This window comes from Thunnus maccoyii, chromosome 13 (genome assembly GCF_910596095.1).
Source record: "Thunnus maccoyii chromosome 13, fThuMac1.1, whole genome shotgun sequence".
Classification (NCBI taxonomy): Eukaryota; Metazoa; Chordata; class Actinopteri; order Scombriformes; family Scombridae; genus Thunnus; species Thunnus maccoyii.
The window spans coordinates 10,663,252-10,690,625 of record NC_056545.1 but is presented as its reverse complement, the minus strand read 5'-3'; the positions used below and the strand labels follow the sequence as shown (position 1 = coordinate 10,690,625).

Genomic DNA, 27,374 nt, shown 5'->3' with positions numbered 1-27,374 from the left:
AAATAAACTGTTTTCAGTAACATATGATTTCTTACACCAGGTTCTTAGATTTAACAAAGTATTTTACATTATAACTCAGAGCTACATAGTGAAACAGATTAACTTCAGTGTGTTAAAATGCTGGCAAATTCAATCAGTCATCACCCCGTTAACATTACATGCTCTTTGATTTTAACCTTTTAGAACAAGTCCGTTAACAGTGTAGGAAGCCAAACATCTGGGATACCATGACAGGCTAACAAAAATACAAAATGATTGTGCTGTTGAGATGTTCTTATGGAGAGGGAAGTTCTGCTAAAATTTTTACCCAAGCCCAACGCTGGATAATCAACCGAGCAAAGCAGGCTACTGCCTCAGGTTTCTGTGTTCCAATAAAACACAATAAAGGCTGAAATATTAGAACAATAAGGTGGCTCCTGTATTTTTACCTAATCTTGAGGATCTGTCATGTAAGGGTTCTCTGTATATTCCCATGTAAAATCTAGATTCAATTCTTATATTTCAGTAGATATTATGTTTAAATTCTGCCTCTTCCAATGTCGTCCTGACATCCCTTTCCACAAAATGGGTTGGGGGGGGGGAGCTTTTCACACATCAAGGTTGAAATGTGGGCTGCAGGCTAAAATGACATTTTAACCAGCTGCCCAAACCATAACCATACGAAGTGACAGCATTGTTAATAAAAGTTTCTAAATCTTTTCACAGTTTAAGTTTCAGCTGTAAATTCTAGGCTAAGCAAAGAGTGTGATTCTTGTATTTGTCTGTAAATGCATTCATGGACTTTCTCCTGACAATTGGTTGACATAATACAAAGATGTGTCCCTTATATCAACAAACTCTCTGCTGCTCACTTTACCAAACAAGACAAACAGTAAAGCTGCCGTTTGTAGTTCTGGACTCAAAATGACAAATTCTCCGCTGCTTGATCTGAGGAAAGAAATATCAACTGAGGCTTGTAAGCATTTATTCAAACTTTATGTCATTAATATTTTATTTATATTTTTAATATCTTATCCTTCTCCCCCTCATTTTTTGGATGTATCTTGAAGTTTTAATTGTCTAAATGGTCTGCTCTTAATTTTATTTTATTTTCAGCCATTACTCTCTATATAAAGCACGCTGAGCTCCATTATGCATATGAAAGGTGTTGTATAAATGGAGTTCCCAGTGTATGTAGTCCATTTTTATTCCGCAGTTATCTGAACTGTAGACTATAAAGGAGGACTAAAGACACACTGCACTTCTCCAGTCACTCCTCTTCCTGGAATGAAACACAACTTCATAATCCCTCCTTCTTCACCTCTTCATAGAAACTCTGTTCAGAGTCCATTCAGTTGAGATATTTTAGTTCCCTCCCCTTTCATGGATCTGCCAGTGTAAGGATGGGTGAAAACACCAAAAAATATTACTTCACATTTTGAGTGTTTTTGAGGAGACGTGATGCCCAGTTATTACTAAAGTGTGATTGGCGAAGCCATTAAAGCTTTGTATAATTCCCATTTTATTCCTGCATGACTGTTGTGGAATGTTCAAAAGTTGTGTAATAAATCTGAAAGTAACACCGTTTGTTGACAAGTTGTTTTGAAATGTTTCCTTTGCAAACATTTCACAAACTTAAAATCAATATCATGATTATGCTTTTCTGGTGAAATCACCCGTCACCTCCAACATAAAGTTGAGGTTATTTGATCACTTGATTGATCTCTCTGAGTGTTTGTCTGATACCAAAATATCTGGAAAAACTGACGATCAGAAAGAAATGTGTTATGTAACGAGTACTGCAAAATTCTTGCCCTCCAGAAAGTCTTATGGGCAGGTGTGTCGGATCATAAACTAAAAGTGTGAAAAGACCAAAACATCACACACACTGTCGATCACTTCTAATCACTTTATTAACAATGTTTAGGTCCTCAGACCTTCATCAGACAAGATTCAAGAAATTTAATACAAAAACTATTGATTTTTGTGATATATTACAGTGAAAGAAGCAATATACAGCATTTGAGGTGAAATCTAAAACATGTTGTCTGTGCAAAGTTTTTTCATGTACTTTTACTATTTATTTATTTCTAGAATCTTCCTAAAATTTTTAACATGTAAAAATACCTGAAGTCACACTTGCAAAAATGATTTTTTTTTAAATTAAAAATTATATATACTACCACAGAGTACTGTACCAACTTTTACTAATGTTTTGTCATGTACTTTTTAGGTAATGTTATACATTATTTTTTAAAAAAAATTAAAAAACAGAAATGCAATTTTGCAATATCATTACAAGAGCTAGTATGCTGCACAGACAGCAGTAGACTAAAAAGTAAACATTAAATCTCACAAATTACATTCATGAAGGACAAAAATTACATTGCTTAGAGGATATTACAATCATTTGACAAATGCTTTTGTCTAAAGCGAAAAACAAAAATCCAAATACATATATATGTTTATTACAGACAGTACATTATTTATTTTGTAGTTTAAATTAAGCCCATTTATAAAATCACCAAATTAAATTTTAAGTAGAGCAAAAACTGAATTGTTATTAGACATTTGCATAATATTTTTCATTTTTTGTAGCAAATTCACAGTTCTACTAGATCGTAGTGCCACCCATGATGTTCAATCTCTAAGAGATGCAGTGTAGACGCACTCTAACAAATACCACATAGCACCACAGATAAACAGCACAATATCTCACTGTGTAATAACTCATTTATACTTGAGATCACATAACTCAGCAGTGTCTCCAGCAAGATTTGGAAGCCAAAATCCAGGATAGAGAGGCTGAGTGAACATGGTCTGGACTCTGTGGAGGAGAGTCATGGTTTCAGAGACACTGTAGAAAGACAGAATACCTGCACTGTGATCCAGGTACACTCCGACTCTGGAGGACAGAGGACCTGAGATGGGAGTTAAGATATCGTTATGTCTGAATTCATAACATCTGCTGTTACATTCTAATGTCCATGACTTTTCATTAAATCCAAATCCACATTTGTCCATGGTCCCTGTTCTGCTAATATCCTTGTATGTGACTGCTATATAAACCTCCCCGCTCCACTCCACCTCCCAGTAACAACGTCCAGTCAGACCCTCTCTACTAAGGACCTGCCACCATTCAAGAAATCTGTCTGGGTGACTTGAATATAACTGTTCTACTGCCATTAATGTTGCTTTTTTGTTGCTCTCACACAGTGACAAACGTGTGTGTGCTGTATTAGGATCCAATGTGATTTTCTGTGAATATCTCAAAAACTTGGTTCTGGTCTTGGGCTCGTCTTGTGCCATTAAAACATCCACTTCAGTCACTGTCTGTGAGATTTTTGTCCATTCTTCACTCAGAACAGCCTGCAGTTTAGTTGTGGCCTCTGACACAGCTGTAGTCACATCCTCAAAGTATCGGAGAGAACAGATATTGATGCCGGGTAAGTCTGTAGATTCACTCACTTGAGAGAGTGAGGGGTAGTTGTTTAGAAAATGAAGGTGATCTTCTGTGTGCGAGAGCTGGTCCAGCTCAGCATCTTTCCTCCTCAGCTCACTTATCTCCTGCTGCATCTTCTCCTCAAGCTCTTTAACTCGACTTACTTCAGTTTTCTGCTGAGATCTGATCTGCTGCTTCACTTCAGAGCTTCTTTTCTCAATGAGACAGATCAAATCCTTGAAGATTTTCTCACTGTCATTCACAGCCTTATCAGCAGACAGATTGATAGCCTTCACCTCTTGTTGAAGCACTTTCACGTCTGTCTCTCGGTCCTGGATTCTCTGTTGGATTTTTTGCTGACTCACTCCCAGCTGTGTCTGCTTCTCAGTCCTTTCTGCTGCAGCTGAGACTGTGTCGTGGCCTTTATGTTCATCCATGGAGCAGAGATAACAGATACACTGCTGATCAGTGCGGCAGAAAATCTTCATCACCTCGTCGTGGTGAGAGCAGATGTTCTCCTGAAGCTTTAAAGTGGCTTCAACCAGCTTGTGTTTCTTTAACGGTGGTACATCATAGTGAGGCTGGAGGTGTTGCTCACAGTAAGAAGCCATACACACCAGACAGGACTTGACAGCTTTCAGCTTCCTCTCAGTGCAGAAATCACAGGCCACGTCTCCAGGTCCCGCATAGCACCGATCAGGTGGAGCAGCTTTGAGTCCTACTTTCTTTAGTTCCTCCACTAACTCTGCTAACATGGTGTTTTTCACCAGGACAGGCCTCGGTGTGAAGCTCTGCCTACACTGAGGGCAGCTGTAGATTTTCTTTTGATCTTCCACATCCCAGCAGTCTTTAATACAGCTCATGCAGTAGCTGTGCCCACAAGGAATAGTTACTGGATCTTTCAGAAGATCCAGACAGATCGAACAGCTCAGTTTTTCTCGGTTCAGCTGAATCACTTGCTGCGCCATTTCTTCTCTAGACGACAGTGAATGTCAATGAGTTTCACTTTCTTTTACCAGGTAAAAGCTGTGCTCACGTTCATTCGCTGATCTGCAGTGTATGGGCTTTTCAGCTGTTGCATTTCATCACATGGTGTTTACACCCTTCCTTACACTGGCAGATCTGTGAAAGGGGAGGGAACTAAAATATCTCAACTGAATGCAGTTTCTATGGGGGGCGGGGTTATACAGTTGTGCTTCATTCCAGGTAGAGGAGTGGCTTGAGAACTGCAGTGTGTCTTTAGTCTTCCATTATAGTCTACAGTTCAGATAACTACAGAATAAAAATGGACTACATACACTGGGAACTACACTGATATAAACAACACCCTTCATATCCGAAATGCAACTCAACGTGCTTTACATAAAGAGTAATGACAGAGCTTCAAATACATCCAAAAAATGAGGGAAAGAGGATAAAATACTAATAAAATTCAGTTTGAATAAATGCTTACAAGCCTCAGTTGATATTTCTCTTCTCAGATCCAGCAGTAGAAAATTTGACATCTTGGGTTCAGAACTACAAATGGCGGCTTTACCGTGGGTGTTTGTCTTGTTTGGTTAAGTGAGTAGCAGAGAGTTTGTGGATATAAGGGACACATCTTTGCATTGTGTCAACCAATTGTCAGGGGCAAGTCTTTGAATGCATTTACAGACAAGCCAATGCATTTCCATCACTGTAGGGTACTGGAGGAATACAATTTACCGAGCTTTGAGAATTTTAGTTTATTCTCAAATTTGTGCCTAGTTTATAAAATTTTAAATGGTTTGGTTTGTACCATACCATTTCATCGCACTGCATTTGGGCAATCAGCTTTCTCTGTGAAAGCCACAACTCAGTGGAACGTCCTACCTGATGATATGAAGAACTGTAGTTCAATCAATACATTCAAGGCCAAATTAAAAAATCTACTAAAGACCAATCAGCTCTGTGACCACTGAGTCTAAACTTCATCTATGGTCTTCTCATCAGTGCAGGTAGTCTTACTTTTAATTTGACAAGTTAAATGATCAATTTCTAATTGACATTGTGGGTGTATGTGGTGTGCTGTTGTGTGTAGCTTTGTATTTTGTATTTTGTATGGTGTGTTCTGTGTGTTTTTTTCTTTGTACTGTTTGTTGTTGTGCTGTTGTATGTTTTGATTGTGGCGGACTGCGGATGTAAATTAGTTTCGAGCTAACTCCAGTGCAGTGCATCTTTTATGTTAATAACTGTACACTGTCCCAATCAATAAATACAATTAAAAAAAATACAAGTATCACACAGAAAAAAACACTCAAAAAACAATGAAAACAGCAAATATAACACAAACTATTAATATCTGTGTCTTTTGTCAGCACTGATTTAATATGTAGTATTACAGCTAAAAATGACTGTCAATAAATTAACTATCAATTGATTATTTAGTCTATTTAAGGTGATCCACGTTCCATCATCATACCTTTAGTTGCTTTATATCAACACCATCTTTCGTTTTGGTTCTCCTTAAGAGTCAAGATCCAAAATGTCAGCGCCCTCCATCAAGTAAACAAAATTGGTAAAATAAACTGTTTTCAGTAACATATGATTTCTTACACCAGGTTCTTAGATTTAACAAAGTATTTTACATTATAACTCAGAGCTACATAGTGAAACAGATTAACTTCAGTGTGTTAAAATGCTGGCAAATTCAATCAGTCATCACCCCGTTAACATTACATGCTCTTTGATTTTAACCTTTTAGAACAAGTCCGTTAACAGTGTAGGAAGCCAAACATCTGGGATACCATGACAGGCTAACAAAAATACAAAATGATTGTGCTGTTGAGATGTTCTTATGGAGAGGGAAGTTCTGCTAAAATTTTTACCCAAGCCCAACGCTGGATAATCAACCGAGCAAAGCAGGCTACTGCCTCAGGTTTCTGTGTTCCAATAAAACACAATAAAGGCTGAAATGTTAGAACAATAAGGTGGCTCCTGTATTTTTACCTAATCTTGAGGATCTGTCATGTAAGGGTTCTCTGTATATTCCCATGTAAAATCTAGATTCAATTCTTATATTTCAGTAGATATTATGTTTAAATTCTGCCTCTTCCAATGTCGTCCTGACATCCCTTTCCACAAAATGGGTTGGGGGGGGGGAGCTTTTCACACATCAAGGTTGAAATGTGGGCTGCAGGCTAAAATGACATTTTAACCAGCTGCCCAAACCATAACCATACGAAGTGACAGCATTGTTAATAAAAGTTTCTAAATCTTTTCACAGTTTAAGTTTCAGCTGTAAATTCTAGGCTAAGCAAAGAGTGTGATTCTTGTATTTGTCTGTAAATGCATTCATGGACTTTCTCCTGACAATTGGTTGACATAATACAAAGATGTGTCCCTTATATCAACAAACTCTCTGCTGCTCACTTTACCAAACAAGACAAACAGTAAAGCTGCCGTTTGTAGTTCTGGACTCAAAATGACAAATTCTCCGCTGCTTGATCTGAGGAAAGAAATATCAACTGAGGCTTGTAAGCATTTATTCAAACTTTATGTCATTAATATTTTATTTATATTTTTAATATCTTATCCTTCTCCCCCTCATTTTTTGGATGTATCTTGAAGTTTTAATTGTCTAAATGGTCTGCTCTTAATTTTATTTTATTTTCAGCCATTACTCTCTATATAAAGCACGCTGAGCTCCATTATGCATATGAAAGGTGTTGTATAAATGGAGTTCCCAGTGTATGTAGTCCATTTTTATTCCGCAGTTATCTGAACTGTAGACTATAAAGGAGGACTAAAGACACACTGCACTTCTCCAGTCACTCCTCTTCCTGGAATGAAACACAACTTCATAATCCCTCCTTCTTCACCTCTTCATAGAAACTCTGTTCAGAGTCCATTCAGTTGAGATATTTTAGTTCCCTCCCCTTTCATGGATCTGCCAGTGTAAGGATGGGTGAAAACACCAAAAAATATTACTTCACATTTTGAGTGTTTTTGAGGAGACGTGATGCCCAGTTATTACTAAAGTGTGATTGGCGAAGCCATTAAAGCTTTGTATAATTCCCATTTTATTCCTGCATGACTGTTGTGGAATGTTCAAAAGTTGTGTAATAAATCTGAAAGTAACACCGTTTGTTGACAAGTTGTTTTGAAATGTTTCCTTTGCAAACATTTCACAAACTTAAAATCAATATCATGATTATGCTTTTCTGGTGAAATCACTCGTCACCTCCAACATAAAGTTGAGGTTATTTGATCACTTGATTGATCTCTCTGAGTGTTTGTCTGATACCAAAATATCTGGAAAAACTGACGATCAGAAAGAAATGTGTTATGTAACGAGTACTGCAAAATTCTTGCCCTCCAGAAAGTCTTATGGGCAGGTGTGTCGGATCATAAACTAAAAGTGTGAAAAGACCAAAACATCACACACACTGTCGATCACTTCTAATCACTTTATTAACAATGTTTCGGTCCTCAGACCTTCATCAGACAAGATTCAAGAAATTTAATACAAAAACTATTGATTTTTGTGATATATTACAGTGAAAGAAGCAATATACAGCATTTGAGGTGAAATCTAAAACATGTTGTCTGTGCAAAGTTTTTTCATGTACTTTTACTATTTATTTATTTCAAGAATCTTCCTAAAATTTTTAACATGTAAAAATACCTGAAGTCACACTTGCAAAAATGATTTTTTTTTAAATTAAAAATTATATATACTACCACAGAGTACTGTACCAACTTTTACTAATGTTTTGTCATGTACTTTTTAGGTAATGTTATACATTATTTTTTAAAAAAAATTAAAAAACAGAAATGCAATTTTGCAATATCATTACAAGAGCTAGTATGCTGCACAGACAGCAGTAGACTAAAAAGTAAACATTAAATCTCACAAATTACATTCATGAAGGACAAAAATTACATTGCTTAGAGGATATTACAATCATTTGACAAATGCTTTTGTCTAAAGCGAAAAACAAAAATCCAAATACATATATATGTTTATTACAGACAGTACATTATTTATTTTGTAGTTTAAATTAAGCCCATTTATAAAATCACCAAATTAAATTTTAAGTAGAGCAAAAACTGAATTGTTATTAGACATTTGCATAATATTTTTCATTTTTTGTAGCAAATTCACAGTTCTACTAGATCGTAGTGCCACCCATGATGTTCAATCTCTAAGAGATGCAGTGTAGACGCACTCTAACAAATACCACATAGCACCACAGATAAACAGCACAATATCTCACTGTGTAATAACTCATTTATACTTGAGATCACATAACTCAGCAGTGTCTCCAGCAAGATTTGGAAGCCAAAATCCAGGATAGAGAGGCTGAGTGAACGTGGTCTGGACTCTGTGGAGGAGAGTCATGGTTTCAGAGACACTGTAGAAAGACAGAATACCTGCACTGTGATCCAGGTACACTCCGACTCTGGAGGACAGAGGACCTGAGATGGGAGTTAAGATATCGTTATGTCTGAATTCATAACATCTGCTGTTACATTCTAATGTCCATGACTTTTCATTAAATCCAAATCCACATTTGTCCATGGTCCCTGTTCTGCTAATATCCTTGTATGTGACTGCTATATAAACCTCCCCGCTCCACTCCACCTCCCAGTAACAACGTCCAGTCAGACCCTCTCTACTAAGGACCTGCCACATTTCTAAGAATCTGTCTGGGTGACTTGAATATAACTGTTCTACTGCCATTAATGTTGCTTTTTTGTTGCTCTCACACAGTGACAAACGTGTGTGTGCTGTATTAGGATCCAATGTGATTTTCTGTGAATATCTCAAAAACTTGGTTCTGGTCTTGGGCTCATCTTGTGCCATTAAAACATCCACTTCAGTCACTGTCTGTGAGATTTTTGTCCATTCTTCACTCAGAACAGCCTGCAGTTTAGTTGTGGCCTCTGACACAGCTGTAGTCACATCCTCAAAGTACCGGAGAGAACATATATTGATGCTGGGTAAGTCTGTAGATTCACTCACTTGAGAGAGTGAGGTGTAGTTGTTTAGAAAATGAAGGTGATCTTCTGTGTGCGAGAGCTGGTCCAGCTCAGCATCTTTCCTCTTCAGCTCACTTATCTCCTGCTGCATCTTCTCCTCAAGCTCTTTAACTCGACTTACTTCAGTTTTCTGCTGAGATCTGATCTGCTGCTTCACTTCAGAGCTTCTTTTCTCAATGAGACAGATCAACTCCTTGAAGATTTTCTCACTGTCATTCACAGCCTTATCAGCAGACAGATTGATAGCCTTCACCTCTTGTTGAAGCACTTTCACGTCTTTCTCTCGGTCCTGGATTCTCTGTTGGATTTTTTGCTGACTCACTCCCAGCTGTGTCTGCTTCTCAGCCCTTTCTGCTGCAGCTGAGACTGTGTCGTGGCCTTTATGTTCATCCATGGAGCAGAGATAACAGATACACTGCTGATCAGTGCGGCAGAAAATCTTCATCACCTCGTCGTGGTGAGAGCAGATGTTCTCCTGAAGCTTTAAAGTGGCTTCAACCAGCTTGTGTTTCTTTAACGGTGGTACATCATAGTGAGGCTGGAGGTGTTGCTCACAGAAAGAAGCCATACACACCAGACAGGACTTGACAGCTTTCAGCTTCCTCTCAGTGCAGTAATCACAGGCCACGTCTCCAGGTCCCGCATAGCACCGATCAGGTGGAGCAGCATTGAGTCCTACTGTCTTTAGTTCCTCCACTAACTCTGCTAACATGGTGTTTTTCACCAGGACAGGCCTCGGTGTGAAGCTCTGCCTACACTGAGGGCAGCTGTAGATTTTCTTTTGATCTTCCACATCCCAGCAGTCTTTAATACAGCTCATGCAGTAGCTGTGCCCACAAGGAATAGTTACTGGATCGTTCAGAAGATCCAGACAGATCGAACAGCTCAGTTTTTCTCGGTTCAGCTGAATCACTTGCTGCGCCATTTCTTCTCTTGACGACAGTGAATGTCAGTGAGTTTCACTTTCTTTTACCAGGTAAAAGCTGTGCTCACGTTCATTCGCTGATCTGCAGCGTATGGGCTTTTCAGCTGTTGCATTTCATCACATGGTGTTTACACCCTTCCTTACACTGGCAGATCTGTGAAAGGGGAGGGAACTAAAATATCTCAACTGAATGCAGTTTCTATGGGGGGCGGGGTTATACATTTGTGCTTCATTCCAGGTAGAGGAGTGGCTTGAGAACTGCAGTGTGTCTTTAGTCTTCCATTATAGTCTACAGTTCAGATAACTACAGAATAAAAATGGAATACATACACTGGGAACTACACTGATATAAACAACACCCTTCATATCCAAAATGAAACTCAATGTGCTTTACATAAAGAGTAATGACAGAGAAGACCATTTAGACAATTAAAACTTCAAATACATCCAAAAAATGAGGGAAAAGAGGATAAAATACTAATAAAATTCAGTTTGAATAAATGCTTACAAGCCTCAGTTGATACTTCTCTTCTCAGATCCAGCAGTAGAGAATTTGACATCTTGGGTTCAGAACTACAAATGGCAGCTTTACTGTAGGTGTTTGTCTTGTTTGGTAAAGTGAGTAGCAGAGAGTTTGTTGATATAAGGGAAACATCTTTGCATTGTGTCAACCAATTGTCAGGGGCAAGTCTATGAACGCATTTACAGACAAGCCAATGCATTTCCATCACTGTAGGGTACTGGAGGAATACAATTTACCGAGCTTTGAGAATTTTAGATTATTCTCAAATTTGTGTCTAGTTTATAAAATTTTAAATGGTTTGGCCCCTCCTCCACTATGTTACTTTGTGTACACTCACTCAGTAAGTCCTCTATATAAGATTTTACCATACCATTTCATCGCACTGCATTTGGGCAGTCAGCTTTCTCTGTTAAAGCCAAAACTCAGTGGAACGTCCTACCTGATGATATGAAGAACTGTAGTTCAATAAATACATTCAAGGCCGAATTAAAAAATCTACTAAAGACCAATCAGCTCTGTGACCACTGAGTCTAAACTTCATCTATGGTCTTCTCATCAGTGCAGGTAGTCTTACTTTTAATTTGACAAGTTTACATTATCAGTTTCTAATTGACATTGTGGGTGTATGTGATGTGCTGTTGTGTGTAGCTTTGTATTTTGTATGGTGTGTTCTCTGTGTTTTTTTCTTTGTACTGTTTGTTGTTGTGCTGTTGTATGTTTTGATTGTGGGGGACTGCGAATGTAAATTAGTTTTGAGCTAACTCCAGTGCAGTGCATCTTTTATGTTAATAACTGTACACTGTCCCAATCAATAAATACAATCAAAAAAAATACAAGTATCACACAGAAAAAAACACTCAAAAAACAATGAAAACGGCAAATATAACACAAACTATTAATATCTGTGTCTTTTGTCAGCACTGATTTAATATGTAGTATTACAGCTAAAAATGACTGTCAATAAATTAACTATTAATTGATTATTTAGTCTATTTAAGGTGATCCACGTTCCATCATCATACCTTTAGTTGCTTTATATCAACACCATCTTTCATTTTGGTTCTCCTTAAGAGTCAAGATCCAAAATGTCAGCGTCCTCCATCAAGTAAACAAAATTGGGAAAATAAATTGTTTTCAGTAACATATGATTTCTTACACCAGGTTCTTAGATTTAACAAAGTATTTTACATTATAACTCAGAGCTACATAGTGAAACAGATTAACTTCAGTGTGTTAAAATGCTGGCAAATTCAATCAGTCATCACCCCGTTAACATTACATGCTCTTTGATTTTAACCTTTTAGAACAAGTCTGTTAACAGTGTAGGAAGCCAAACATCTGGGATACCATGACAGACTAACAAAAATACAAAATGAGTGTGCTGTTGAGATGTTCTTATGGAGAGGGAAGTTCTGCTAAAATTTTTACCCAAGCCCAACGCTGGATTATCAACCGAGCAAAGCAGGCAACTGCCTCAGGTTTCAGTGTGCCAATAAAACACAATAAAGGCTGAAATGTTAGAACAATAAGGTGGCTCCTGTATTTTTACCTAATCTTGAGGATCTGTCATGTAAGGGTTCTCTGTATATTCCCATGTAAAATCTAGATTCAATTCTTATATTTCAGTAGATATTATGTTTAAATGCTGCCTCTTCCAATGCCATCATGACATCCCTTTCCACAAAATGGGTTGGGGGGGGGGCTTTTCACACATCAAGGTTGAAATGTGGGCTGCAGGCTAAAATGACATTTTAACCAGCTACCCAAACCATAACCATACAAAACCCTTAGCTAAGCCACCTTTGTCTTCCTAACGAGCTGAAACATGTTCCTGAGATTTTACCACTGGACTAAACTAACTAACTGTATATAAAGTAGTTGAAACTAGCTCCACCTCCAGCAGCTACAACAGTAACATGCTGCTCTAACACTGATGCTTCAGTATTAATAATCCAAAGATGTCATATATAATAATATATCAGTCAGAGAGACCAAACCACTACTTTTACTTTAATACTTAAAGTACATTTTGCTGCTAATACTTATGTACTTTTACTTAAAAGTCATTTGATAAAAGTGACAGCATTGATAATAAAAGTTTCTAAATCTTTTCACAGTTTAAGTTTCAGCTGTAAATTCTAGGCTAAGCAAAGAGTGTGATTCTTGTATTTGTCTGTAAATGCATTCATGGACTTTCCCCTGACAATTGGTTGACATAATACAAAGATGTGTCCCTTATATCAACAAACTCTCTGCTGCTCACTTTACCAAACAAGACAAACAGTAAAGCTGCCGTTTGTAGTTCTGGACTCAATTCTGGACAAATTCTCTGCTGCTTGATCTGAGGAGAGAAATATCAACTGAGGCTTGTAAGCATTTATTCAAACTTTATGTCATTAATATTTTATTTATATTTTTAATATCTTATCCTTCTCCCCCTCATTTTTTGGATGTATCTTGAAGTTTTAATTGTCTAAATGGTCTGCTCTTAATTTTATTTTATTTTCAGCCATTACTCTCTATATAAAGCACGCTGAGCTCCATTATGCATATGAAAGGTGTTGTATAAATGGAGTTCCCAGTGTATGTAGTCCATTTTTATTCCGCAGTTATCTGAACTGTAGACTATAAAGGAGGACTAAAGACACACTGCACTTCTCCAGTCACTCCTCTTCCTGGAATGTAACACAACTTCATAATCCCTCCTTCTTCACCTCTTCATAGAAACTCTGTTCAGAGTCCATTCAGTTGAGATATTTTAGTTCCCTCCCCTTTCATGGATCTGCCAGTGTAAGGATGGGTGAAAACACCAAAAAATATTACTTCACATTTTGAGTGTTTTTGAGGAGACGTGATGCCCAGTTATTACTAAAGTGTGATTGGCGAAGCCGGTAAAGCTTTGTATAATTCCCATTTTATTCCTGCATGATTGTTGTGGAATGTTCAAAAGTTGTGTAATAAATCTGAAAGTAACACTGTTTGTTGACAAGTTGTTTTGAAATGTTTCCTTTGCAAACATTTCACAAACTTAAAATCAATATCATGATTATGAAATGAAAAATGAAATTACCTGTCACCTCCAACATAAAGTTGAGGTTATTTGATCACTTGATTGATCTCTCTGAGTGTTTGTCTGATACCAAAATATCTTGAAAAAACTGACGATCAGAAAGAAATGTGTTATGTAACAAGTACTGCAAAATTCTTTCCCTCCAGAAAGTCTTATGGGCAGGTGTGTCGGATCATAAATTAAAAGTGTGAAAAGACCAAAACATCACACACACTGTCGATCACTTCTAATCACTTTATTAACAATGTTTAGGTCTTCAGACCTTCATCAGACAAGATTCAAGAAATTTCATACAAAAACTATTGATTTTTGTGATATATTACAGTGAAAGAAGCAATATACAGCATTTGAGGTGAAATCTAAAACATGTTGTCTGTGCAAAGTTTTTTCATGTACTTTTACTATTTATTTATTTCTAGGATCTTCCTTAAAATTTTTAACATGTAAAAAATACCTAAAGTCACACTTGCAAAAATGATTTTTTTTTTTTAAATTAAAAATTATATATACTACCACAGAGTACTGTACCAACTTTTACTAATGTTTTGTCATGTACTTTTTAGGTAATGTTATACATTATTTTCAAAAAAAATTAAAAAACAGAAATGCAATTTTGCAATATCATTACAAGAGCTAGTATGCTGCACACACAGCAGTAGTCTAAAAAGTAAACATTAAATCTTACAAATTACATTCATGAAGGACAAAAATTACATTGCTTAGAAGATATTACAATCATTTGACAAATGCTTTTGTCTAAAGCGACAAACAAAAATCCAAATACATATATATGTTTATTACAGACAGTACATTATTTATTTTGTAGTTTTAATTAAGCCCATTTATAAAATCACCAAATTAAATTTTAAGTAGAGCAAAAACTGAATTGTTATTGGACATTTCCATAATATTTTTCATTTTTGTAGCAAATTCACAGTTCATCGTAGCGCCACCCATGATGTTCAATCTCTAAGAGATGCAGTGTAGACGCACTCTAACAAATACCACATAGCACCACAGATAAACAGCACAACATCTCACTGTGTAATAACTCATTTATACTTGAGATCACACAACTCAGCAGTGCCTCCAAGAGGATTTGGAAGCCAAAATCCGGGATAGAGAGGCTGAGTGAACGTGGTCTGGACTCTGTGGAGGAGAGTCATGGTTTCAGAGACACTGTAGAAAGTCAGAATACCTGCACTGTGATCCAGGTACACTCCGACTCTGGAGGACAGAGGACCTGAGATGGGAGTTAAGATTTTATTATGTCTGAATTGAGTTGAACCTCTGCTGTTACATTCTAATGTCCATGACTTTTCATTTAATCCAAATCCACAATTGTCCCTGGTCCCTGTCCTGCTAATATTCTTGTATGCGACTGCAATGACAACCTTCCCGCTCCACTCCACCTCCCAGTAACAACGTCCAGTCAGACCCTCTCTACTAAGGACCTGCCACCTTTCTAAGAATCTGTCTGGGTGACTGGAATATAACTGTTCTACTGCCATTAATGTTGCTTTTCTGTTGCTCTCACACAGTGACAAACGTGTGTGTGCTGTATTAGGATCCAATGTGATTTTCTGTGAATATCTCAAAAACTTGGTTCTGGTCTTGGGCTCGTCTAGTGCCAGTAAAACATCCACTTCAGTCACTGTCTGTGAGATTTTTGTCCATTCTTCACTCAGAACAGCCTGCAGTTTAGTTGTGGCCTCTGACACAGCTGTAGTCACATCCTCAAAGTACCAGAGAGAACAGATATTGATAGTGGGTAAGTCTGTAGATTCACTCACTTGAGAGAGTGAGGGGTAGTTGTTTAGAAAATGAAGGTGATCTTCTGTGTGCGAGAGCTGGTCCAGCTCAGCATCTTTCCTCCTCAGCTCACTTATCTCCTGCTGCATCTTCTCCTCAAGCTCTTTAACTCGACTTACTTCAGTTTTCTGCTGAGATCTGATCTGTTGCTTCACTTCAGAGCTTCTTTTCTCAATGAGACAGATCAACTCCTTGAAGATTTTCTCACTGTCATTCACAGCCTTATCAGCAGACAGATTGATAGCCTTCACCTCTTGTTGAAGCACTTTCACGTCTTTCTCTCGGTCCTGGATTCTCTGTTGGATTTTTTGCTGACTCACTCCCAGCTGTGTCTGCTTCTCAGCCCTTTCTGCTGCAGCTGAGACTGTGTTGTGGCCTTTATGTTCATCCATGGAGCAGAGATAACAGATACACTGCTGATCAGTGCGGCAGAAAATCTTCATCACCTCGTCGTGGTGAGAGCAGATGTTCTCCTGAAGCTTTAAAGTGGCTTCAACCAGCTTGTGTTTTTTTAAAAGCGCTACATTGTAGTGAGGCTGGAGGTGTTGCTCACAGTAAGAAGCCATACACACCAGACAGGACTTGACAGCTTTCAGCTTCCTCTCAGTGCAGTAATCACAGGCCACGTCTCCAGGTCCCGCATAGCACCGATCGGGTGGAGCAGCTTTGAGTCCTACTGTCTTTAGTTCCTCCACTAACTCTGCAAACATGGTGTTTTTCACCAGGACAGGCCTCGGTGTGAATCTCTTCCTGCACTGAGGGCAGCTGTAGATTTTCTTTTGATCTTCCACATCCCAGCAGTCTTTAATACAGCTCATGCAGTAGCTGTGCCCACAAGGAATAGTTACTGGATCTTTCAGAAGATCCAGACAGATCGAACAGCTCAGTTTTTCTCGGTTCAGCTGAATCACTTGCTGCGCCATTTCTTCTCTAGACGACAGTGAATGTCAATGAGTTTCACTTTCTTTTACCAGGTAAAAGCTGTGCTCACGTTCATTCGCTGATCTGCAGCGTATGGGCGTTTCAGCTGTTGCATTTCATCACGTGGTGTTTACACCCTTCCTTCCTGGCAGATCTGTGAAAGGGGAGGGAACTAAAATATCTCAACTGAATGCAGTTTCTATGGGGGGCGGGGTTATACAGTTGTGCTTCATTCCAGGTAGAGGAGTGGCTTGAGAACTGCAGTGTGTCTTTAGTCTTCCATTATAGTCTACAGTTCAGATAACTACAGAATAAAAATGGACTACATACACTGGGAACTACACTGATATAAACAACACCCTTCATATCCAAAATGCAACTCAACGTGCTTTACATAAAGAGTAATGACAGAGCTTCAAATACATCCAAAAAATGAGGGAAAAGAGGATAAATCTCTTTTTAAATATCTTATATTTCAGTAGATATTATGCTTAAATGCTGCCTCTTCCAATGCCATCATGACATCCCTTTCCACAAAATAGGTTGGGGGGGGGGGGGGGGGGGGGGGGGGGCGGGCTTTTTATATGTCAAGGTTGTGGTTTGGGCCACAGGCTAAAATGACATTTTAACCAGCTGCCCAAACCATAACCATACAAAACCCTTAGCTAAGTCACCTCTGTCTTTCTAACAAGCTGAAACATGTTCCTGAGATTTTACCACTGGACTAAACTAACTAACTGTATATAAAGTAGTTGAAACTAGCTCCACCTCCAGCAGCAACAACAGTAACATGCTGCTCTAACACTGATGCTTCAGTATTAATAATCTAATAATGTCATATATAATAATATATCAGTCAGAGAGACGAAACCACTACTTTTACTTTAATACTTTAAGCACATTTTGCTGCTAATACTTATGTACTTTTACTTAAAAGTTATTTGATAAAAGTGACAGCATTGTTAATAAAAGTTTCTAAATCTTTTCACAGTTTCAGTTTCAGCTGTAAATTCTAGGCTAAGCAGAGAGTGTGATTCTTGTATTTGTCTGTAAATGCATTCATGAACTTTCCCCTGACAATTGGTTGACATAATACAAAGATGTGTCCCTTATATCAACAAACTCTCTGCTGCTCACTTTACCAAACAAGACAAACAGTAAAGCTGCCGTTTGTAGTTCTGGACTCAATTCTGGACAAATTCTCTGCTGCTTGATCTGAGGAGAGAAATATCAACTGAGGCTTGTAAGCATTTATTCAAACTTTATGTCATTAATATTTTATTTATATTTTTAACATCTTATCCTTCTCCCCCTCATTTTTTTGGATGTATCTTGAAGTTTTAATTGTCTAAATGGTCTGCTCTTAATTTTATTTTATTTTCAGCCATTACTCTCTATGTAAAGCACGCTGAGCTCCATTATGCATATGAAAGGTGTTGTATAAATGGAGTTCCCAGTGTATGTAGTCCATTTTTATTCCGCAGTTATCTGAACTGTAGACTATAAAGGAGGACTAAAGACACACTGCACTTCTCCAGTCACTCCTCTTCCTGGAATGTAACACAACTTCATAATCCCTCCTTCTTCACCTCTTCATAGAAACTCTGTTCAGAGTCCATTCAGTTGAGATATTTTAGTTCCCTCCCCTTTCATGGATCTGCCAGTGTAAGGATGGGTGAAAACACCATGTGATGAAATGCAACAGCTGAAAAGCTCATACACTGCAGATCAGCGAATAAACATCTAGTGAGCACAGCTTTTACCTGGTAAAAGAAAGTGAAACTCACTGACATTCACTGTCGTCTAGAGAAGAAATGGCGCAGCAAGTGATTCAGCTGAACCGAGAAAAACTGAGCTGTTCGATTTGTCTGGATCTTCTGAAAGATCCAGTAACTATTCCTTGTGGGCACAGCTACTGCATGAGCTGTATTAAAGACTGCTGGGATGTGGAAGATCAAAAGAAAATCTACAGCTGCCCTCAGTGTAGGCAGAGCTTCACACTGAGGCCTGTCCTGGTGAAAAACACCATGTTAGCAGAGTTAGTGGAGGAACTAAAGAAAGTAGGACTCAAAACTGCTCCACCTGATTGGTGCTATGCGGGACCTGGAGACGTGGCCTGTGATTTCTGCACTGAGTCGAAGCTGAAAGCTGTCAAGTCCTGTCTGGTGTGTATGGCTTCTTTCTGTGAGCAACACCTCCAGCCTCACTATGATGTACCACCGTTAAAGAAACACAAGCTGGTTGAAGCCACTTTAAAGCTTCAGGAGAACATCTGCTCTCACCACGACGAGGTGATGAAGATTTTCTGCCGCACTGATCAGCAGTGTATCTGTTATCTCTGCTCCATGGATGAACATAAAGGCCACGACACAGTCTCAGCTGCAGCAGAAAGGGCTGAGAAGCAGACACAGCTGGGAGTGAGTCAGCAAAAAATCCAACAGAGAATCCAGGACCGAGAGAAAGACGTGAAAGTGCTTCAACAAGAGGTGGAGGCTATCAATCTGTCTGCTGATAAGGCTGTGAATGACAGTGAGAAAATCTTCAAGGAGTTGATCTGTCTCATTGAGAAAAGAAGCTCTGAAGTGAAGCAGCAGATCAGATCTCAGCAGAAAACTGAAGTAAGTCGAGTTAAAGAGCTTGAGGAGATGATGCAGCAGGAGATAAGTGAGCTGAGGAGGAAAGATGCTGAGCTGGACCAGCTCTCGCACACAGAAGATCACCTTCATTTTCTAAACAACTACCCCTCACTCTGTCAAGTGAGTGAATCTACAGACTTACCCGGCATCAATATCTGTTCTCTCTGGTACTTTGAGGATGTGACTACAGCTGTGTCAGAGGCCACAACTAAACTGCAGGCTGTTCTGAGTGAAGAATGGACAAAAATCTCACAGACAGTGACTGAAGTGGATGTTTTACTGGCACAAGATGAGCCCAAGACCAGAACCAAGTTTTTGAGATATTCACAGAAAATCACATTGGATCCTAATACAGCACATGCATGTTTGACACTGTGTAAGAGCAACAAAAAAGCAACATTAATGGCAGTAGAACAGTTATATTCAAGTCACCCAGACAGATTTCTTGAATGGTGGCAGGTCCTTAGTAGAGAGGGTCTGACTGGACGTTGTTACTGGGAGGTGGAGTGGAGCGGGGTGGTTGACATCGCAGTCACATACAAGGATATTACCAGGACAGGGACCATGGACAAATGTGGATTTGGATTTAATGAAAAGTCTTGGACATTAGAATGTAACAGCAGAGGTTCAACTCAATTCAGACATAATAAAATCTTAACTCCCATCTCAAGTCCTCTGTCCTCCAGAGTCGGAGTGTACCTGGATCACAGTGCAGGTATTCTGACTTTCTACAGTGTCTCTGAAACCATGACTCTCCTCCACAGAGTCCAGACCACGTTCACTCAGCCTCTCTATCCCGGATTTTGGCTTCCAGATCCTGCTGGAGGCACTGCTGAGTTATGTGATCTCAAGTATAAATGAGTTATTACACAGTGAGATTTTATGCTGTTTATCTGTGGTGCTATGTGGTATTTGTTATCTCTTAGAGACTGAACATCATGGGTGGCACTACGATCTAGTAGAACTGTGAATTTGCTACATATCGATTACACTTGTTTATTGTTTGATCATTACATTATATTTACATTTTCATTGTACTGTATGCTGTGCATGAAAAATATTATGGAAATGTCTAATGACAATTCAGTTTTCTTCCTCCTTAAAATTGAATTTGGTGATTATATAAATGGGCTTAATTAAAACTACAAAATGTACTGTATGTCACAATATATATATGTATTTGGATTTTTGTTTGTCACTTTAGACAAAAGTGTTTGTCAAATGATTGTAATATAATTAATAATAAATATAAAAAATTTAATTTTAGTCTTTTGTGAATGTAATTTGTAAAATTTAATGTTTACTTTTTTGTCTACTGCTGTCTGTGCTGCATATTAGCTCTTGTAATGATATTACAAAATTGCATTTCTGTTATTTATTATTTTAAAAAAATTATGTATAACATTACCCAAAAAGTACATGACAAAACATTAGTAAAAGTTGGTACAGTACTCTGTGGTAGCTTATATAATTTTTAATTTAAAAAAAAATCCTCTTTTTAAGTGTGACTTCAAGTGTTTTACATGTTAAAACTTTTTAGGAAGATTCTGTTTCCTAGATCCTAGAAATAAATGACCAGTCACCACTTCATCAACAAACCTCTCATCTTTAATGAAATTGCACAGACAACGATGAAACCTCAAATGCTCCATATTGCTACTTTCACTGCAATATATAACAAAAATCAATAGTTTTTGTACTAAATTTCAAAAACTATTAAATGAAGGTCTGAGGACCGAAACATGACCCTGACTACACACTGTTATTTGTAAGACGTCAAAAGCCAAAAAGGTTGGAAACCACTGGTTTCATCTTTAACAATGTATTGTATTTTAAAAGCTTGTTCTATTATCCATTGGGTCAAATCTTCATCTAAAAAGTAACTAAAGCTGTCAAATGTCGTGGAATGGAGGTATAGAGTAGCATCAAGGAAATACCCAAGTAAAGTACAAGTACTTCAGTACAGTACTTGAGTAAATGTACTCAGTTACTTTCCACCACTGCATAACAGCGACTTGCTCTAAAGCTGTATACATAAAGCTTATCTATCTGGTCCGGAAGCTGAATTCGGAGGTGTAACATTTTCAGTCGTCCGTCGCAGCATAGAAACATTCGTTCCTATGAGCCGATCAACAACAGCATCATATCACATCTCAAAATGTCGTGATAACCGATCATATTTACATCTTGCTACATTTGAAAATTATGACGGGGTTTTTGAACACACTTCACATCTCGTATGTTTTATTTTTTACGTTGTATCACTCTAACATTCAGACGTTTTCGTCTGTGACAGCACAAGGTAAGAGACAAGCAGCCGCTCGTTAGCTAGACGTTGCTAGCAAAACACTGCGGTTAATGGATTAATGTCAACTTTTAACTAACTGGTTCTACTAATTTCATGAAGATAGTTGTCTCAGTTTGGTGTTCACGTTTTAGCCAGATGTCGACTCATCTAAAAGGACCCTGTCCAGTGTTCCAAACCCAAACTGGACATTATTGATGTTGTGAACTGATAATCAAACGTTTATGAACCTGTTAACGTTATTTGACCTCGAATTTCTAGTGGTAGTGATGAAGTCACGGTCAATAACGTTAAGCTTTATTTGTTAAAATACTAGTAAGGAAGAGGTTTGAGTAAAATTAGGAACTTTTATGCACCAAGCTAAAACTAATTTGACATTTCTGAGATCACATTAGCTGAGCACCAATATATACTGCAGTAGCTCTATGAAAATATCCTCAGTTGCCTGTTTATTAACATAACAGCCCTGCAATGAATCCTGAATGCTTAAAGGTCATAATGTTTATTCTCATCGATATTAAAGGATAGATTCAAGTATGTCTCAAAACAACAGTCAGGTGCCTAAATGAACACTGAAGGAGGTTTTCCTCTCTGTAATCATTCCTCCTGGTCATACTGGCTATTAAAAGATCCCCTTCAAATGTGCTTTTAATGTAAGTGATGGGGGCCAAAATCCTCAGTGTGTCCACACAATCATTTTGTGCAAAAATGCATTTAAAAGTTTTATCTGAAGCTTATATGAGGCTTCAGCAGTCTGAGTTAATCATATCAAGTGGATATCTGCCACATTTACAGTCTTTTTAGCATCAAATTCCCTCTTTGTGTTTCTCTGTTGAGCTGCAGAGGAAGTATTATAACAGAAAGAGGGACTTTGGCACTAAAAAACACTGTAATGTTGAAAGAAATCTACTTGATTTGACTCATTTTTTAGTCAATCAATTTTTAGAACTTTTCTGAAGCTTCATATTAGCTTCAGATAAAGGAAGCTTGTGGATTTCCCCCCCCCATCACTTACATTGTAAATGCATTATGAAGGGATTTTCTAATGGCCAGTATGAACAGGAGGAATGATGGCAAGACAAACCTGTTTCAACAGGACTGCATTCGTTTTAGCTAGATATAATCTAAATGGGCAACAAAGTGTAGATTAGGGCTATAACTAATGATTGTTTTCATTACAGATTAGTCTGCTGATTATTTTCTTGATTAATTGATTAATCCTTTGGTATATGAAAGATCAGAAAATTTTTTCCTGTCACAGTTTCCTAAAGCCCAATGTAACATCTTGAAAAGTTTTGTCCGACCAACGGCCCTATATTTTTAATTTGCTGTAATGGAAGCAAATTCTTACATTACATACAATACATACATACAATCTAAGGACCTGGAACCATTAAATATATGGCATTTCTGCTTGAAAATGACTTAAACGATCACTCAATTATTAAAATAGTTGTCGATAAATTTTCTGTTGATTGACTAATCGAATAATTGTTGCCGCTCTGGTGTACATATTCTTCGGTTGATCTTATCTAGCCTGATAATCAGACTTAATTGCCATTTTGTTTCATTGCCAGTTGTGATTCAGAGATCTGGAACCAGGCTAGCCCTTTTCAGTGCAACTTCCTTTAATGGAACATTTCCCTGATGTAAAAAGATCTAGGACTTTCAGGTCACTCAGCAATTCTCATGGGAGGTTAATGTCAACTTAAGGCGGAGAAAAAGAGAGCTGTTATTAGAAGTAATAGATTATCTTCAGAGAAACTACCAAAAGCTCATCTCTAGCAGTAGGGCAGCCATGAAAGAAATGTCTTACATACTGAGCTTGATTTATAATTTACTTTTCAGAGAATGATGAATCACTGGAGCTCGTGCTGTCAGAGGATGCAGTGTCCGACTTGGAGAACAGCCCCAAGTTTGTGGAGTCAGAAGACCTGGAATCTCTGCCGAAGAGGCAGTTCAAGACAGCAGAGATTGCAGACGCTGTGATGGGGACTGAAACCCCCATCGATCCATCTGACATTGAGTCTCTCTTCCCCAAAAATGTGAAAGACTTTCAGTCAGGCTTCTCCCCGCCTTGTGACGAGAACAGCGCCCTGTGTGGTTCACCTGCTCCGGCTGCTAAAGGAGCATCACTGGAGGAGAGGAGCATTGACACGTCACAGCAGGTTACTGACTGGAACCACTATGACAAAAAGATGTGAATATGAGTAGCTATAATATAGTGTGGCTTTGGTTTTGGGCCTTTACCAGACACTTTAAAACTCCCTGCCCTCAATTTATAACAGAAGGTTTGTTAAAAGTCACAAAAGTCACACTTTATAAAACTCCCTTCCATAATAAACTGAACTTCATGAGTAAAATTGGTGAAGTCTCCCTTTAAGCTTTGTTTGGGTTTAGATTTTATATTCGGATGTCATCTGAGCATCAATTCTGTAGAAGCAAGCCGTCAATTAAGTCAATAAACACAGTGATGAGTGAAGTACCCGGTAGTTGACTTCTCCTTTAATTTTTACTTGCAGGTCACTCTTGACATGGTGCATGCGGAAGTCACGGCAACAGAGGAACAGAACTCCACAGAGACGGCGAAGACATACAAGGTCAACTGTGATAAGAGGAACATCACAGGAATGGACAACTTCACTGTGCAGGTCCTCAACGCTTCACAGGTATTTATGCTTCCCTCTGAGGCTCACTAGTTGAGGGATGCCATTAAAGATCCCCTCCAGACATGTATTAAGACATGCAAAAATACTCTGCATGGAACAATAATGTGTGCTTTAATTGCATTTATTCCTTCTCCCTTATTAAAAATTCCAGAATCTATAAATATACAAATATATTTCATTACAAAAGTTTAACTGCTGGACACAAGATGTCTCCTACTTCACTGAAAAGCCAGTGTATGTGCACTGGAGGCTTCAAGTTTCCATGTCACACTTGTGTAAATTGAATATTAGACCAGGATTGGCTTCCAAACTATTTGTGATGTCACAAATCATGCTCATAGGCCGTCCCTTAAAATCAAATTTTCAGCGAGCACAGAGAAACTTTCCACTTCCTGCAGATAATTGTGAAAACAGCCTTCCAGGGTCAAACTCTGCACCACATCAATCTGTATTCTGCACAGTGAGCAGTTTGTAGACTGATGTTTAGACCAGGGAGCTATTTCAGACACTCAGTACTATGTTGTTAACTCTTATGCATGTGCCATAATACCTGAGAGGACATTTTTGACTCAGTACTTTATAGCTTGGCACCAAAAAAAGTCCAGACATCCTTCTGTTTTTATCCCTCAAATAAAATGCTGGAGTGGGAGTTTTGCTATTTCTTTCACAGAGAGGAAGCTAAATGTGTGTCATTGTTCTTTACTTCTCTCAGGACCTGATGGAGTACCTGAATGCTAACAGCACAGAGTGCTCTGTGGTGCTTTTCTTCACCACCTGGTGCCAATTCTCAGCCAGCCTCGCACCTCACTTCAACGCCCTGCCTCGAGTCTTTCCCAGCATGCATTTCCTGGCACTGGATGCCTCGCAGCACAGCAGGTGAATTCTCTCATTTTCTGGGATTTACATGTGTCATCTCTTCCTCAGTGAAACTCAGGCCTCTTTATAAGGGCATCAAGTGATTTCTGATTTTTATCCCCCTCTCTCTGTGGCTCGTGTAACTTCAGCTAATAACTGGTAGAAATTTAACACATTTTTATAAGCAACTAGCAAACTAGCTAATTAGATTAGCGATCCAACAAGGGATTATTTTCATTATCGATGAATCAATTAATTGTTTTATCTATAAAATGTCAGAAAATACTGAAAAATTACCAGTATAATTGCCCAATAAAGGTGATGTCATCAAATGTCTTGTTTTGTTTGACCAACAGTCCCAAACCCAAAGATACTTTGTTTACAATGATATAAAACAGAAATAAATTTGAGAATCTGGAACCTGTCGATTAATTAACTGACTAATTGTTGTAGCTGTTGATCTAATAGAAATGTCCACTGTGGAGAAGTTGAAAATATGTATATTATGTGTTTGTAAGTCGGCAAAACTACAAATTTGAAAGTTTGTGGACATTAAAAATCTTACTTAAACCAACCTTATGTTAACTAAAAACTCTCTGTAAGCTTAGACAGCGCTCACACATGTTCTTTGCTTGAGACACATATCAGAATAAATTAAAGCAAGGCTAATTGTACACTGAGTTCACAGGAAAATCCAAACTTTGATGATAACATTTAAGGTCTATGGGTAGGTATTGAATTGAATTATATTGAGAGGTGTTTGTAATATTCTGTCCTCCTCATGTATGCACTGTGAATGGTGGTGGACAAAACAATAGAAACACCTTTTAAATATAATGCAGATCAATACAACATCACTATTAACTACAGCCTCAAAAACACCATAGAGTTGAATCAACACCCTCAACCAAAACTGAACATTATAAGCTTCATTAAGATATATATTTTTTAGATTGATAATTCTGTAAATCAGATCAGATATCTAAAACCAAATTGTCATTTGTCTTTCTCGTGTCTTCCACCAGCCTCTCGACGAGGTTTGGGACGGTGGCAGTTCCCAACATCCTGCTGTTCCAGGGGGCCAAACCCATGGCTCGCTTCAACCACACAGACAGAACGCTGGACATGCTCACCTCCTTCATCACTAACCAGACAGGTACAATCGGACTAGAAACTGTCCGAAATAATGCTTGTTTTTATGTTGTTTTTATGCTGCTGTTTAGGTTTTGATCGGTCACTTCCTGTTAGTGACCACACGTGATGAAATAATAATTTTGACAGTAGAGAAAAAATCTGCTCGTTCTCAGTGACAGGCGTTACGACTTTGCTTCTGTTGCTGGAAGACATTATGCACACTTAGGTCACTTTGTTGGGTGTTGGAAGTCTTGAAGTGATGTCTTTATTTAATTTCTCAAAGTTTGCTTCATACACTACGAGGTTGACTTGTGGTAAGAAAACACCTGTTGCTGCTACATCTGAATATCTGACACCTGACTTCTCAGAATCCTTCATGAAAGTTGGTGCACGTTAACACGTAGACTTACAAAAAATAAATAAATAATTTGGATGGTCCAAAGACAATTTTATGGGACAGGAGAAAAGGATCTCCTCTTTACAAACTAAATATCTGCATTTTTTTTGTGTGACATAGATACTAAATCGTGTACCAACGCTGCTCATCAAGAATGTCTCGTTTTCTGATATACTGTGTATGTACTCCAGGGTTTGAAGCGGACCCCAACAGAAACGTGACAGACGCAGACCGCCTGGGCCCCCTCCCCAGTGTCCCGGTGAGGAGCATCGACTGGTTGCTGGTCTTCTCTGTCCTCTTCATCATGGGCTTTACTACGTACGCCATCCTGCGGACAGACAGCATCCGCTGGCTCATACCGGGACAGGAGCACGAGCATCAGGACTGAAACATACAGACTGCAAGTCGCTGGATGTAAAGAATTATTTGATAACTGATTGTGTTTGTTATTAAAACTAGCAGTTGCTAATTTGCTGATGTTTAAATTTGTTTGATGAACAAAATGAATAACTTGGTTTACATTAAAGAATATAATGATTTGTTGGAGTTGGTTATGTTAAAGTCTAATCTAAAAGCTTGTGTTTCTGTTTTTTTGTGCATTTTCTTCTGTGCCTTGTATTAGATATTCACTTTCAGCCATAATCCTGATGTATAAAGTACAAAAAAGCTGTAACTCTATAAGGTAGAGGGTGGATTACATATC

General features: G+C 38.2%; 5 protein-coding genes across 5 annotated transcripts; 2 read left to right on the top strand and 3 right to left on the bottom strand.

Moving 5' to 3' along the window:
- Positions 1 to 2,207: 2,207 nt before the first annotated feature.
- On the bottom strand, positions 2,208 to 4,392 carry LOC121910957 (tripartite motif-containing protein 16-like). The gene has a single exon (XM_042432365.1). It carries the CDS (start codon positions 4,387 to 4,389, stop codon positions 2,710 to 2,712), a length of 1,680 nt encoding a protein of 559 aa, XP_042288299.1. The 5' UTR covers positions 4,390 to 4,392; the 3' UTR covers positions 2,208 to 2,709.
- A 3,775-nt stretch (positions 4,393 to 8,167) lies between these two features.
- Positions 8,168 to 10,349, bottom strand: LOC121910962 (tripartite motif-containing protein 16-like). The gene has a single exon (XM_042432373.1). The coding sequence runs from the start codon at positions 10,347 to 10,349 to the stop codon at positions 8,670 to 8,672; it is 1,680 nt and encodes a 559-aa protein (XP_042288307.1). The 3' UTR covers positions 8,168 to 8,669.
- A 3,813-nt stretch (positions 10,350 to 14,162) lies between these two features.
- On the bottom strand, positions 14,163 to 16,680 carry LOC121909972 (tripartite motif-containing protein 16-like). The gene has a single exon (XM_042430864.1). The coding sequence runs from the start codon at positions 16,675 to 16,677 to the stop codon at positions 14,995 to 14,997; it is 1,683 nt and encodes a 560-aa protein (XP_042286798.1). The 5' UTR covers positions 16,678 to 16,680; the 3' UTR covers positions 14,163 to 14,994.
- Positions 16,681 to 18,433: 1,753 nt separating this feature from the next.
- LOC121909970 (tripartite motif-containing protein 16-like) lies at positions 18,434 to 20,572 on the top strand. Its single transcript, XM_042430863.1, has one exon. The coding sequence runs from the start codon at positions 18,490 to 18,492 to the stop codon at positions 20,170 to 20,172; it is 1,683 nt and encodes a 560-aa protein (XP_042286797.1). The 5' UTR covers positions 18,434 to 18,489; the 3' UTR covers positions 20,173 to 20,572.
- Positions 20,573 to 21,389: 817 nt separating this feature from the next.
- txndc15 (thioredoxin domain containing 15) lies at positions 21,390 to 27,210 on the top strand. The gene is made up of 6 exons (XM_042430865.1): positions 21,390 to 21,613; positions 23,465 to 23,784; positions 24,139 to 24,285; positions 24,998 to 25,161; positions 26,166 to 26,296; positions 26,863 to 27,210. Exons 1-6 carry the CDS (start codon positions 21,517 to 21,519, stop codon positions 27,057 to 27,059), a joined length of 1,056 nt encoding a protein of 351 aa, XP_042286799.1. The 5' UTR covers positions 21,390 to 21,516; the 3' UTR covers positions 27,060 to 27,210.
- Positions 27,211 to 27,374: the final 164 nt, after the last annotated feature.

Excerpts from the sequence above, each read along its gene's own strand:
- LOC121910957 (XM_042432365.1), bottom strand. The coding sequence starts at position 4,389 with ATGGCGCAGCAAGTGATTCAGCTGAACCGAGAAAAACTGAGCTGTTCG.
- LOC121910962 (XM_042432373.1), bottom strand. The coding sequence starts at position 10,349 with ATGGCGCAGCAAGTGATTCAGCTGAACCGAGAAAAACTGAGCTGTTCG.
- LOC121909972 (XM_042430864.1), bottom strand. The coding sequence starts at position 16,677 with ATGGCGCAGCAAGTGATTCAGCTGAACCGAGAAAAACTGAGCTGTTCG.
- LOC121909970 (XM_042430863.1), top strand. The coding sequence starts at position 18,490 with ATGGCGCAGCAAGTGATTCAGCTGAACCGAGAAAAACTGAGCTGTTCG.
- txndc15 (XM_042430865.1), top strand. The coding sequence starts at position 21,517 with ATGACGGGGTTTTTGAACACACTTCACATCTCGTATGTTTTATTTTTT. Across the intron at positions 23,785-24,138 it reads GCATTGACACGTCACAGCAG|GTCACTCTTGACATGGTGCA; the intron begins GTTACTGACTGG and ends TTTTACTTGCAG. Across the intron at positions 26,297-26,862 it reads CTTCATCACTAACCAGACAG|GGTTTGAAGCGGACCCCAAC; the intron begins GTACAATCGGAC and ends TATGTACTCCAG.